We start from the raw sequence: 12336 nt of genomic DNA, 5'->3' as shown, positions 1-12336 counted from the left end.
GATAAAAGTGATGTAAGAGATAAAAGAAACGTAAGAGATAAAAGAAACGTAAGAGATAAAAGTGATGTAGGGGATACAAAAAGACATAAATCGATAAAAGAGACGAAAGGGGAAAATGGCATAAGAGATAAAAGAGACAAAAGAGGCGTAAGAGGGGATAAAACTAAATGAGTTGTTAGAGATAAAAGATAATTCCTGTCCAGTCAATGTTTATAGAGAGTGACCAACCGTTCACACTGTCCGATTTTCTACGTCACAAGCATATTTTATTCTTCTGATAACACGTTATCGACGGACAGTCTAACAAATAAAAAAATTGATATACATCTTTTACCATGCATGGTCGACCATTTGGTATAAACTGGAAAACAGGATAGTATATGTGAAATATTTTTAGCCATCGTTCCAACGCTAGGAAATATATTTTTATCACTAAGATATATATTCATTACTCGTAAACAGTGGGTAATTGTCATGACTCACAAGTTTGTACGAAAATATTTATTTAAAATCCTGTTTTAATTCAGTTTGAATTGTGTGTCGAATTATTATTCTAACACATGGAAACTGACCAACATCTGCTTTAGAGTAATTTGAGTACACAATAGCCACGGTCAGTCAGCCGATAAAAAACAGCTTTTATTGATGTTTGTCGCTACTAGCTGACCACCGCCATCATTTGATCGTCCTATATATCATGTTCAACAGAGCAAAGGTACCAACAAAGAAAGATTTACATTGTGTCGGCATCAGTAAGGAATAATCTTGATTGCAGTATACGTAATCGCCAGTGTTAGAAGCTACAAACAGCGTCTTGCCGTTAAAACCTTGTGATCAAACAACGATCGCTTCTCATAGAGGTAAATATCTGTAATGTTTAAGGGTTTGGTTTGTTTTGTTTAACGTCATATTAACAACCAAGGTCATTTAAGGACGTGCCAGGTTTTGGAGGTGCAGGAAAGCGGGAGTACCCGGAGAAAAAACACCGGCCTACGGTCAGTAGCTGGCAACTGCCCCACGTAGGTTTCGAACTCGCAATCCAGAGGTGGAGGGCTAGTGACAAAGTGTTGGGACACCTTAATCACTAGGCAACCGCGTCCCCTATGTTTAAGGGTAAGCAAAATCGATATGATTAAGACGAAGGTAGTTTTTGTCGATGAGGATTATGGTGCATGGTATATAAACACACGTTTTATGTTAATTTCTTTATTTGCTAAAAGACGCTGTCCTCAGTATCGACCCCTTGGAAGGCGTGTAGTCTAATTTACCACTCTCTCATTGTTTGGCCATCTCGCACTGTCGCATTGACTCAATCGCAGATGCGACATGATCGGAAAGCAGTTACCTTATTATGAGGGACTCATATTCCTACATCTTTATATATTTACATTCCGTGTTGCATTTGCCCTATATGTCGTAATAAGCCAAAATGTATTCATGAGACTGTATACTACAATTTACAGTGATTCGGTCAGTGTAGGAATACAGCGTCAGGTGTTGTAGGTTAAAATGGCCGCCAGTTACATTCGGCCTAGGGAGCTTTCGAATGCTGGCGTTTATCTATATAAACCACCACAAAAAATAAAGCAACACGAGTTATGAGAGTAATTTAATAATACAAAAAATGAAGTCGACACAGAATTATTATAAGCGCTATTCTTGATCTATACAAAGTAATCAAATTGGCAATGTCGTCACACACACAGGGGCTCGTTGCCGAATTTTCAGAAATGCTAAACACGACAACATTAAAAGTCCAGCATTTATAAAAAAAATCTTGTGAAAAATCGGCAGTATCGACATGGTTTCCGGTTGTGTATGCATACTGAATTATATTGATGTGGTTATTCACTGATGTCAAAGGCCTACCTTACTCCAAAATCGAGCCCCTGTGAAGTTGAACATCGTCTGCTAAGTAAGCGACTCTGATGCGACGGGTTAGACTGGAATCGGTTTCGAAAGAAATATCCTTGGAATTGTTTTCACCTACTGTCAAGACGACTTTCATTTAGAATTGAAAAGCTGATATTTCTCCAAAAATAAGGTAAATCCAGTCGCTAGAAACATAAGTGTTTCCGAGGAATCGAGTCTGTCCTGTGCAATACCGGTTCAACGCCGCATCACTTCTAAATGTTAACCGTATATCATTGCGCCGAAAAACGGCTTTATTTTTAAACAATCGGAAATTATGCAATTGTTAACAATTTGACGATATCTACAAACGTATATGAAATATAATATAACGCCAAATTTGTTCAAAAACCATTTTATGTGAATGCTCTTAATAACGACATGAGGGACTATATCATTCCTTCTGGAAGTTTCGGCTGTTCCGGTATTTGAACTTGATGACGTCAGTAATAGGGAAATCGGCAAATTTAAACGCGTCTTAAGCTACAGTAAATAAAAAAAAAATATTAATGTAAATATAAGCATTGAACTGTTACCAAATGATAGTATACAGTCGATATGAATACAATTTGGGTGACAGATAAATAGTTCATGTCGCCCTGACGGGCGACATTCTATTTATCTGTCACCCAAATTGTATTCATATCGACTGTATACTACCATTTGGTAACAGTTCAATGCTTAAGTATGATCCAATAACAAATTCAACGATCAGACAATGCTATCGGCTTTTTTCTTTTTTTTTTCAAAATGGCTGGTTCTCTTTCTCTATGAATTACAGACATATCAAATGTCAAACGTGACACAAAATTCCTATAGGCTGGGATCAAAACAGTATGACTCAATCGATTCAGGGGAAAAACAAATTTTGACAAATATTTTTTAAAGTAAAAAAGATCAAGATACAATTATTGCCTTTGTGTTCGGTGTACACGAGACTATACGGACCTGGTCAAACGTTTGTTCATCGAGGCCGCAGGCGGACTCTTGACCAGGTCCGTAAAGTCTCTTGTACACCGAACACAAAGGGCAATAACTGTTTTGTAGTATGGCCAACTAAAATGAATGATTGAAAAAATCCCAAGGCCCGATCCAGTCCAAATCATGTTGACTAAAGTTTTCAAAGTCGGCATGCAGACTGACCTTTGGAACTTAAATATGGCCAGAATAGTCTTGTTGCACATGAAGTATTTGTCCGGATGTTCAATAAATCTATTTTCTTCAAAACGCTGTTGGGGTATCTCATCTACAATATTGTAAACAAAGTGATGCCAAACAATCGTTTGTGTCAGCATTATGATTGGCTTTTGTCCAAAGCAACACATTGTGTGATTGGATGCAAAGATTGCCGATCTGTTCGTGCTAAAAATAGCACGAACGGGTCGGCAATGCATGGGGAATTTCCCACCTCTGCTATTTTAAGCACGAACGGGTCTACTTATTGATGGGTACTTGTGAAGGTAAGGAAACACTCAAGCCATATTACAATGTTTATTGCTGAATGTTTAAATTGTACACATATATGTATAGCTATTCGTAAATATTCCGAGAATTCAGAGTCTTTGAATTCCAAAATTCATGATTTAGTTTGGTAATATTGAACTGAGGCGCTCTGTATCTCTCACTTCTTCCGTCCAATTAAGTCTCCAAACAGGCAGCTTAACTAGAAATACAAAGAAAATTCATGTCGGTTTGATTAATTTGCAAGTTCTAAAGATCTTTTAAGTCTCTGTTTTGCCTATATCAAGTCCTTTTGAGATCCTTATACAAATATACAATACGCGACTTAACGCATAAACGAAATTTTGCGATCCGTTTGACTTGGATCCACATCCATTTGCATATGACTTGCGTGAGATTTGCGTATGCATTGCTCAAAACATAGTGTTCTTGTTGTGTGCTACGTATGCATGGCGCATGCCGAGGGTATCTCAAACGCACCTCATGCCTAACGCACTTCCGACGAATGCCAAGCGGCCGATTGATTAAAGATGCCGCTTGGCCGATATAAGTAAGTCCGATATACGCAACTCATAGCTCATTCAAAAAACAAATTGGCGTATTACCGCACATGAACCGCCTATGCCCTATTAACACAGAGTACTCGTACCGCGCTCGCGAAATGTGGGACCGATGTACTGTAGTAAAAATGTAGGTTCTGCGTAAATGCGGGCTTACATACAATGGTTGTTATCGAACAAACGCACAATTTGGATAAACAAAAGTGTGCCAGAGCCATTACGTACTGTAAACTATGAAATTCTTCGTGTGTAATTTATTTCGTGGTTTGAAGCTTTGAAATTATTTCATGAGTACAAAGTGGCTCTCAATATAATATAAAATAAAAAAAACCATACAATATTCATTTTATATCTATTTGTGGTTTCATAGCTACCGCGAAAACAGCTAAAGTTTATACACCACGAAAATATCAGGTTATACAGAAGATTCAAGAAAAAGACAACATTATTTGTACTTCTTCTATAAATATACCTATTGAATTTGTATATAATTTATCGTATATAATATACTGTATTGTATTCACAAAAGATAAGGACGGGTTTTACTTACTGAGTGACAATCGCCACCTGTCCCTGGCGAATGTGTAGCGGCAACCGCTAGAATAAAAACAAATGCATTCAGCAATTAACAATATTGTTCATCTTGTGATATTGGTTTTTAATCTTCATTTCACATTCTACATTTAACCGTGTAATTTTGTCACTTCCTTATATGGTACTTTCCCAAGATTTAAAACAAGTAGCTCCTTGAACGAACGATTAGTCGGGATATGTCAATGTGGACCAGACTACATTTACTATGTTTTCCATTTTGCTGACAAATCGCACTTTACTTTCTATGAATAATACAAACCCGTGGACATGTCATAGCAATAGTCGCCACAGATGTGGTGGCAGCACTTGTATCCACTTCCGCATCCGCTGTCACTGAAACAATGAGGCTGATAGGCGCAGCCCCATGCGATGTTTGGGTCTTGCGTTGGGCAAACAGCTTGTAACGAAGCAAAAGGGTGACTCTTAAATTTCCATATGTGAATTTATAGATAAATGCTTTATCAATCAAATGCATATTCAAGCATAAAAAAATCATTTTATTGTATATGTCACTAGGCCTAGTGAAATATACCCTGGGACGCTTTTCATGGGCATTGGCTGCGCCAGTCAAAAATCTAATGTGATGTCATAATATTGGCAATGACGTAAATTCTGAATGGTGTAGCAAAATGGCTGGTTCCGTATGATTTAATAGTCCTACACATTATTTTGACCAGAAAACCTGCGTGTCAAAAAGTATGTCTTCTGAATTATGGAATAAAAAGCATCTTTAATTTATTTAAAGGATTTAATAAAAGCACATTTAAGTTTCACTTTGTATTTTATTAAGAAAATACGAGGTGGGGGTAGCTTTCATGATATAACAGAAACAATATTGCTCTTATTATTAGTACAGATATAACTGAGCTGGTGTACGGAAAACGAAAGTTACATATTATCAATATACGGATTATAGGGTAATAATGTACGTATTATCGAAATTAATTATACTTACAGTTGCCTGATACTAGTTGCCCGGATGTGCATATCATCACCGATACCAGCATAACACATAACGCATAAGTCGTCATTCTGGTCCTTCTGCTAGAATCGTCTGATTTGACCAATATAATAGCTCGAATGTCAAACCTTTACACTGTTATCGTAACACTTTTAATCCTCGTATCTATATCCAAGAGGTCAGTTATCAAAAAAGTGCCGTGTAAGTCGAACAGATAAGTATTGTGATTACAATATGGAGGTCACACGGCACAATGGAGTAGTAAATAGGTAAAACCAATCCTACGTTTTGTCATTGAAAAGGCTTATCAGTTGTAAGATAACTTACTAAATTAAAAACAAAATGTGTCAATGGCTGTATGTAGTGTATGACTGTAAGAATTCGTGTGAATTCTTCACATACAATGTAAGTTGCTAAAAAAGGGTTATATTATGTAGTTCTTAGGTCACTTATTATCTTTAGGTGTAGTAATAATGTAGAGGCATGGAACACTACTGTCAGTACAGTCTACCTACCAGTCAGTCAGTCCGTCAGTTAAGGTAGTCAGTCAGTCAGACAGTCAGTCACTTAAGGTAGTCAGTCAGTCAGACAGTCACTTAAGGTAGTCAGTCAGTCAGACAGTCACTTAAGGTAGTCAGTCAGTCAGACAGTCACTTAAGGTAGTCAGTCAGTCAGACAGTCACTTAAGGTAATCAGTCAGTCAGACAGTCACTTAAGGTAGTCAGTCAGTCAGACAGTCACTTAAGGTAGTCAGTCAGTCAGACAGTCACTTAAGGTAGTCAGTCAGTCAGACAGTCAGTTAAGGTAGTCAGTCAGTCAGACAGTCAGTTAAGGTAGTCAGTCAGTCAGACAGTCACTTAAGGTAGTCAGTCAGTCAGTCAGACAGTCACTTAAGGTAGTCATTCAGTCAGACAGTCAGTCACTTAAGGTAGTCAGTCAGTCAGACAGTCACTTAAGGTAGTCAGTCAGTCAGACAGTCAGTTAAGGTAGTCAGTCAGTCAGACAGTCAGTCACTTAAGGTAGTCAGTCAGTCAGACAGTCACTTAAGGTAGTCAGTCAGTCAGACAGTCAGTCAGTCACTTAAGGTAGTCAGTCAGTCAGTTAAAGCAGTCAGTCAGTCAATTTAGGTAGTCAGTCAGTCAATTAAGGTAGTCAGTCAGTCAGACGGTCAGTCACTTAATGTAGTCAGTCAGTCAATTAAGGTAGTCAGTCGGTTAAGGTAGTCAGTCGGTTAAGGTAGTCAGTCAGTCCGTTAAGGTAGTCAGTCTGTCAGACAGTCAGTCACTTAAGGTAGTCAGTCAGTCAGACAGTCACTTAAGGTAGTCAGTCAGTCAGACAGTCACTTAAGGTAGTCAGTCAGTCAGACAGTCACTTAAGGTAGTCAGTCAGTCAGTTAAAGCAGTCAGTCAGTCAATTTAGGTAGTCAGTGTGTCAATTAAGGTAGTCAGTCAGTCAGACAGTCAGTCACTTAATGTAGTCAGTCAGTCAATTAAGGTAGTTTGTCAGTCAATTAAGGTAGTCAGTCGGTTAAGGTAGTCAGTCAGTCAGTTAAGGTAATCAGTCAGTTAGGTAGTTAGTCAGTTAAAGCAGTCAGTGAGTCAATTAAGGTAGTTAGTTAGTCAGTCAGTTAGGGTAGTCAGTCAATTAAGGTAGTCAGTCAGTCACTTAAGGTAGTCAGTCAGTCAGTTAAGGTAGTTAGTCAGTCAGTCACCTAGGGTAGTCAGCCACTTAAGGTAGACAGTCAGTCAGTCAGTTAAGGTAGTTAGTCAGTTGGTTAAGGTAGTCAGTCAGTCAGTCAGTCACTTAAGGTAGACAGTCAGTCAGTCAGTTAAGGTAGTCAGTCAGTCAGTCACTTAAGGTAGACAGTCAGTCAGTCAGTTAAGGTAGTCAGTCAGTTAGTCATTCCGATCAAGGAGTCCGAACAGCCAGGTCTTAAGAGAACGGTTGTCTAGGACGACACCAACATCCAAGGTCATATAAGGGCAGGTGTCTCAAGAAACAAACATCAAAGGTCGTATGAGGACGGTTGTCTGGGTAACACCAACATCCAAGGTCGTATGAGGACGGGTGTCTCGGGAACACCAACATCCAAGGTCGTATGAGGACGGGTGTCTGAGTAACACCAACATCCAAGGTCGTATGAGGACGGGTGTCTGGGTAACACCAGCATCCAAGATCGTATGAGGACGGGTGTCTCGGGAACACCAACATCCAAGGTCGTATGAGGACGGTTGTCTGGGTAACACCAGCATCCAAGGTCGTATGAGGACGGGTGTCTGGGGAACACCAACATCCAAGGTCATATAAGGGCAGGTGTCTCGGAAAACAAACATCAAAGGTCGTATGAGGACGGTTGTCTGGGTAACACCAACATCCAAGGTCGTATGAGGACGGGTGTCTGAGGAACACCAACATCCAAGGTCGTATGAGGACGGGTGTCCAATTAAGTCTCCAAACAGGCAGCTTAACTAGAAATACAAAGAAAATTCATGTCGTTTTGATTAATTTGCAAGTTCTAAAGATCTTTTAAGTCTCTGTTTTGCCTATATCAAGTCCTTTTGAGATCCTTATACAAATATACAATACGCGACTTAACGCATAAACGAAATTTTGCGATCCGTTTGACTTGGATTCACATCCATTTGCATATGACTTGCGTGAGATTTGCGTATGCATTGCTCAAAACATAATGTTCTTGTTGTGTGCTACGTATGCATTGCGCATGCCCAGCGTATCTTAAACGCACCTCATGCCTAACGCATTTCCAATATAAATAAGTCCGATATACGTAACTCATAGCTCGTTCAAAAAACAAATTGGCGTATTACCGCACATGAACCACCTATGCCCTATGAACACAGAGTACTCGTACCGCGCTCGCAAAATGTGGGACCGATGTACTGTAGTAAAAATGTAGGTTCTGCGTAAATGCGGGCTTTTATACAATGACTGTTATCGAACAAACGCACAATTTGGATAAACAAAAGTGTGACAGAGCCATTACGTACTGTAAACTATGAAATTCTTCGTGTGTATTTTATTTCGTGGTTTGAAGCTTTCAAATTATTTCATGAGTACAAAGTGGCTCTCAATATAATATAAAATAAAAAAAACATACAATATTCATTTTATATCTATTTGTGGTTTCATAGCTACCGCGAAAACAGCTAATGTTTATACACAACGAAAACAGCAGGTTATACAGAAGATTCAAGAAAGAGACAATATTCATTTGTACTTCTTCCATAAATATACCTATTGAATTTGTATATAATTTATCGTATATAATATACTGTATTGTATTCACAAAAGATAAGGACGGGTTTTACTTACTGAGTGACAATCGCCACCTGTCCCTGGCGAATGTGTAGCGGCAACCGCTAGAATAAAAACAAATGCATTCAGCAATTAACAATATTGTTCATTTTGTTGATATTGGTTTTTAATGTTAATTTCACATTCTACATGTAACCGTTTAATTTTGTCGCTTCCTGATATGGTACTTTCCCAAGATTTAAAACAAGTAGCTCCTTAAACGAACGATTGGTCGGGATATGTCAATGTGGACTACACTACATTTACAAAGTTTTCCATTTTGCTGACAAATCGCACTTTACTTTCTATGAATAATACAAACCCGTGGACATGTTATAGCAATAGTCGCCACATATGTGGTGGCAGCACTTGTATCCACTTCCGCATCCGCTGTCACTGAAACAATGAGGCTGATAGGCGCAGCCCCATGCGATGTTTGGGTCTTGCGTTGGGCAAACAGCTTGTAACGAAGCAAAAGGGTGACTCTTAAATTTCCATATGTGAATTTATAGATAAATGCTTTATCAATCAAATGCATATTCAAACATGAAATATCATTTTATTGTATGTCACTAGGCCTAGTGAAATATACCCTGGGACGCTTTTCATTGGCATTGGCTGCGCAAGTCAAAAATCTAATGTGACGTCATAATATTGGCAATGACGTTAATTCTGAATGGCTGGATCCGTAGGATTTAATAGTCCTCCACATTATTTTGACCAGAAAACCTGCGTGTCAAAAAGTATCTCTTCTGAATTAAGGAAAAAAAAAACATCTTTAATTTATTTAAAAGATTTAATAAAAGCACATTTAAGATTCACTTGTATTTTATTAAGGAAAGACGAGCTGGGGGTAGCTTTCATGATATAACAGAAACAATCTTGCCCTTATTGTTAGTACAGATATAACTGAGCTGGTGTACGGAAAACGAAAGTTACATATTATCAATATACGGATTATAGGGTTATAATGTACGTATTATCCAAATTAATTATACTTACAATTGCCTGATACTAGTTGCCCGGATGTGCATATCATCACCGATACCAGCATAACACATAACGCATAAGTCGTCATTCTGGCCCTTCTGCTAGAATCGTCTGATTTGACCAATATAATAGCTCGAATGTCAAACCTTTACACTGTTATCGTAACACTTTTAATCCTCGTATCTATATCCAAGAGGTCAGTTATCAAAAAAGTGCCGTGTAAGTCGAACAGATAAGTATTGTGATTACAATATGGAGGTCACACGGCACAATGGAGTAGTAAATCGGGTAAAACCAATCCTACGTTTTGTCATTGAAAAGGCTTATCAGTTGTAAGATAACTTACTAAATTAAAAACAAAATGTGTCAATGGCTGTATGTAGTGTATGACTGTAAGAATTCGTGTGAATTCTTCACATACAATGTAAGTTGCTAAAAAAGGGTTATATTATGTAGTTCTTAGGTCACTTATTATCTTTAGGTGTAGTAATAATGTAGAGGCATGGAACACTACTGTCAGTACAGTCTACCTACCAGTCAGTCAGTCCGTCAGTTAAGGTAGTCAGTCAGTCAGACAGTCAGTCACTTAAGGTAGTCAGTCAGTCAGACAGTCACTTAAGGTAGTCAGTCAGTCAGACAGTCACTTAAGGTAGTCAGTCAGTCAGACAGTCACTTAAGGTAGTCAGTCAGTCAGACAGTCACTTAAGGTAGTCAGTCAGTCAGACAGTCAGTTAAGGTAGTCAGTCAGTCAGACAGTCAGTTAAGGTAGTCAGTCAGTCAGACAGTCACTTAAGGTAGTCAGTCAGTCAGACAGTCACTTAAGGTAGTCAGTCAGTCAGACAGTCAGTTAAGGTAGTCAGTCAGTCAGACAGTCAGTCACTTAAGGTAGTCAGTCAGTCAGACAGTCACTTAAGTCAGACAGTCAGTCAGTCACTTAAGGTAGTCAGTCAGTCAGTTAAAGCAGTCAGTCAGTCAATTTAGGTAGTCAGTCAGTCAATTAAGGTAGTCAGTCAGTCAGACGGTCAGTCACTTAATGTAGTCAGTCAGTCAATTAAGGTAGTCAGTCGGTTAAGGTAGTCAGTCGGTTAAGGTAGTCAGTCAGTCCGTTAAGGTAGTCAGTCTGTCAGACAGTCAGTCACTTAAGGTAGTCAGTCAGTCAGACAGTCACTTAAGGTAGTCAGTCAGTCAGACAGTCACTTAAGGTAGTCAGTCAGTCAGACAGTCACTTAAGGTAGTCAGTCAGTCAGTTAAAGCAGTCAGTCAGTCAATTTAGGTAGTCAGTGTGTCAATTAAGGTAGTCAGTCAGTCAGACAGTCAGTCACTTAATGTAGTCAGTCAGTCAATTAAGGTAGTTTGTCAGTCAATTAAGGTAGTCAGTCAGTCAGACAGTCAGTCACTTAAGGTAGTCAGTCAGTCAGACAGTCACTTAAGGTAGTCAGTCAGTCAGACAGTCACTTAAGGTAGTCAGTCAGTCAGACAGTCACTTAAGGTAGTCAGTCAGTCAGACAGTCACTTAAGGTAGTCAGTCAGTCAGACAGTCACTTAAGGTAGTCAGTCAGTCAGACAGTCAGTTAAGGTAGTCAGTCAGTCAGACAGTCAGTTAAGGTAGTCAGTCAGTCAGACAGTCACTTAAGGTAGTCAGTCAGTCAGTCAGACAGTCACTTAAGGTAGTCATTCAGTCAGACAGTCAGTCACTTAAGGTAGTCAGTCAGTCAGACAGTCACTTAAGGTAGTCAGTCAGTCAGACAGTCAGTTAAGGTAGTCAGTCAGTCAGACAGTCAGTCACTTAAGGTAGTCAGTCAGTCAGACAGTCACTTAAGTCAGACAGTCAGTCAGTCACTTAAGGTAGTCAGTCAGTCAGTTAAAGCAGTCAGTCAGTCAATTTAGGTAGTCAGTCAGTCAATTAAGGTAGTCAGTCAGTCAGACGGTCAGTCACTTAATGTAGTCAGTCAGTCAATTAAGGTAGTCAGTCGGTTAAGGTAGTCAGTCGGTTAAGGTAGTCAGTCAGTCCGTTAAGGTAGTCAGTCTGTCAGACAGTCAGTCACTTAAGGTAGTCAGTCAGTCAGACAGTCACTTAAGGTAGTCAGTCAGTCAGACAGTCACTTAAGGTAGTCAGTCAGTCAGACAGTCACTTAAGGTAGTCAGTCAGTCAGTTAAAGCAGTCAGTCAGTCAATTTAGGTAGTCAGTGTGTCAATTAAGGTAGTCAGTCAGTCAGACAGTCAGTCACTTAATGTAGTCAGTCAGTCAATTAAGGTAGTTTGTCAGTCAATTAAGGTAGTCAGTCGGTTAAGGTAGTCAGTCAGTCAGTTAAGGTAATCAGTCAGTTAGGTAGTTAGTCAGTTAAAGCAGTCAGTGAGTCAATTAAGGTAGTTAGTTAGTCAGTCAGTTAGGGTAGTCAGTCAATTAAGGTAGTCAGTCAGTCACTTAAGGTAGTCAGTCAGTCAGTTAAGGTAGTTAGTCAGTCAGTCACCTAGGGTAGTCAGCCACTTAAGGTAGACAGTCAGTCAGTCAGTTAAGGTAGTTAGTCAGTTGGTTAAGGTAGT

At 39.1% G+C, this 12336-nt stretch overlaps 2 protein-coding genes across 2 annotated transcripts; both read right to left on the bottom strand.

Annotated features, from left to right (window-relative positions):
- Positions 1-3389: 3389 nt before the first annotated feature.
- LOC117328539 lies at positions 3390-5638 on the bottom strand. The gene is made up of 4 exons (XM_033886072.1): positions 5482-5638; positions 4786-4923; positions 4483-4529; positions 3390-3574 (listed from the first exon to the last, which is right to left on the bottom strand). Exons 1-4 carry the CDS (start codon positions 5555-5557, stop codon positions 3533-3535), a joined length of 303 nt encoding a protein of 100 aa, XP_033741963.1. The 5' UTR covers positions 5558-5638; the 3' UTR covers positions 3390-3532.
- Positions 5639-7207: 1569 nt separating this feature from the next.
- On the bottom strand, positions 7208-9973 carry LOC117326738. Its single transcript, XM_033883459.1, has 5 exons — positions 9805-9973; positions 9125-9262; positions 8821-8867; positions 7921-7955; positions 7208-7214 (listed from the first exon to the last, which is right to left on the bottom strand). Exons 1-5 carry the CDS (start codon positions 9878-9880, stop codon positions 7208-7210), a joined length of 303 nt encoding a protein of 100 aa, XP_033739350.1. The 5' UTR covers positions 9881-9973.
- Between the last annotated feature and the right edge of the window lie 2363 nt (positions 9974-12336).

This window comes from Pecten maximus, chromosome 5, assembly GCF_902652985.1.
Source record: "Pecten maximus chromosome 5, xPecMax1.1, whole genome shotgun sequence".
Classification (NCBI taxonomy): Eukaryota; Metazoa; Mollusca; class Bivalvia; order Pectinida; family Pectinidae; genus Pecten; species Pecten maximus.
This window is presented reverse-complemented; position numbering and strand designations above follow the sequence as displayed.

Coding starts and splice junctions, on each gene's coding strand:
- LOC117326738 (XM_033883459.1), bottom strand. CDS start 9,880: ATGACGACTTATGCGTTATGTGTTATGCTGGTATCGGTGATGATATGC. Junction 9,263..9,804: donor GCAACTAGTATCAGGCAATT/GTAAGTATAATT, acceptor CTTCGTTACAAG/CTGTTTGCCCAACGCAAGAC. Junction 8,868..9,124: donor TTGCTATAACATGTCCACGG/GTTTGTATTATT, acceptor TTTTTATTCTAG/CGGTTGCCGCTACACATTCG.
- LOC117328539 (XM_033886072.1), bottom strand. CDS start 5,557: ATGACGACTTATGCGTTATGTGTTATGCTGGTATCGGTGATGATATGC. Junction 4,530..4,785: donor TTGCTATGACATGTCCACGG/GTTTGTATTATT, acceptor TTTTTATTCTAG/CGGTTGCCGCTACACATTCG. Junction 3,575..4,482: donor CAGGTGGCGATTGTCACTCA/GTAAGTAAAACC, acceptor TTGTATTTCTAG/TTAAGCTGCCTGTTTGGAGA.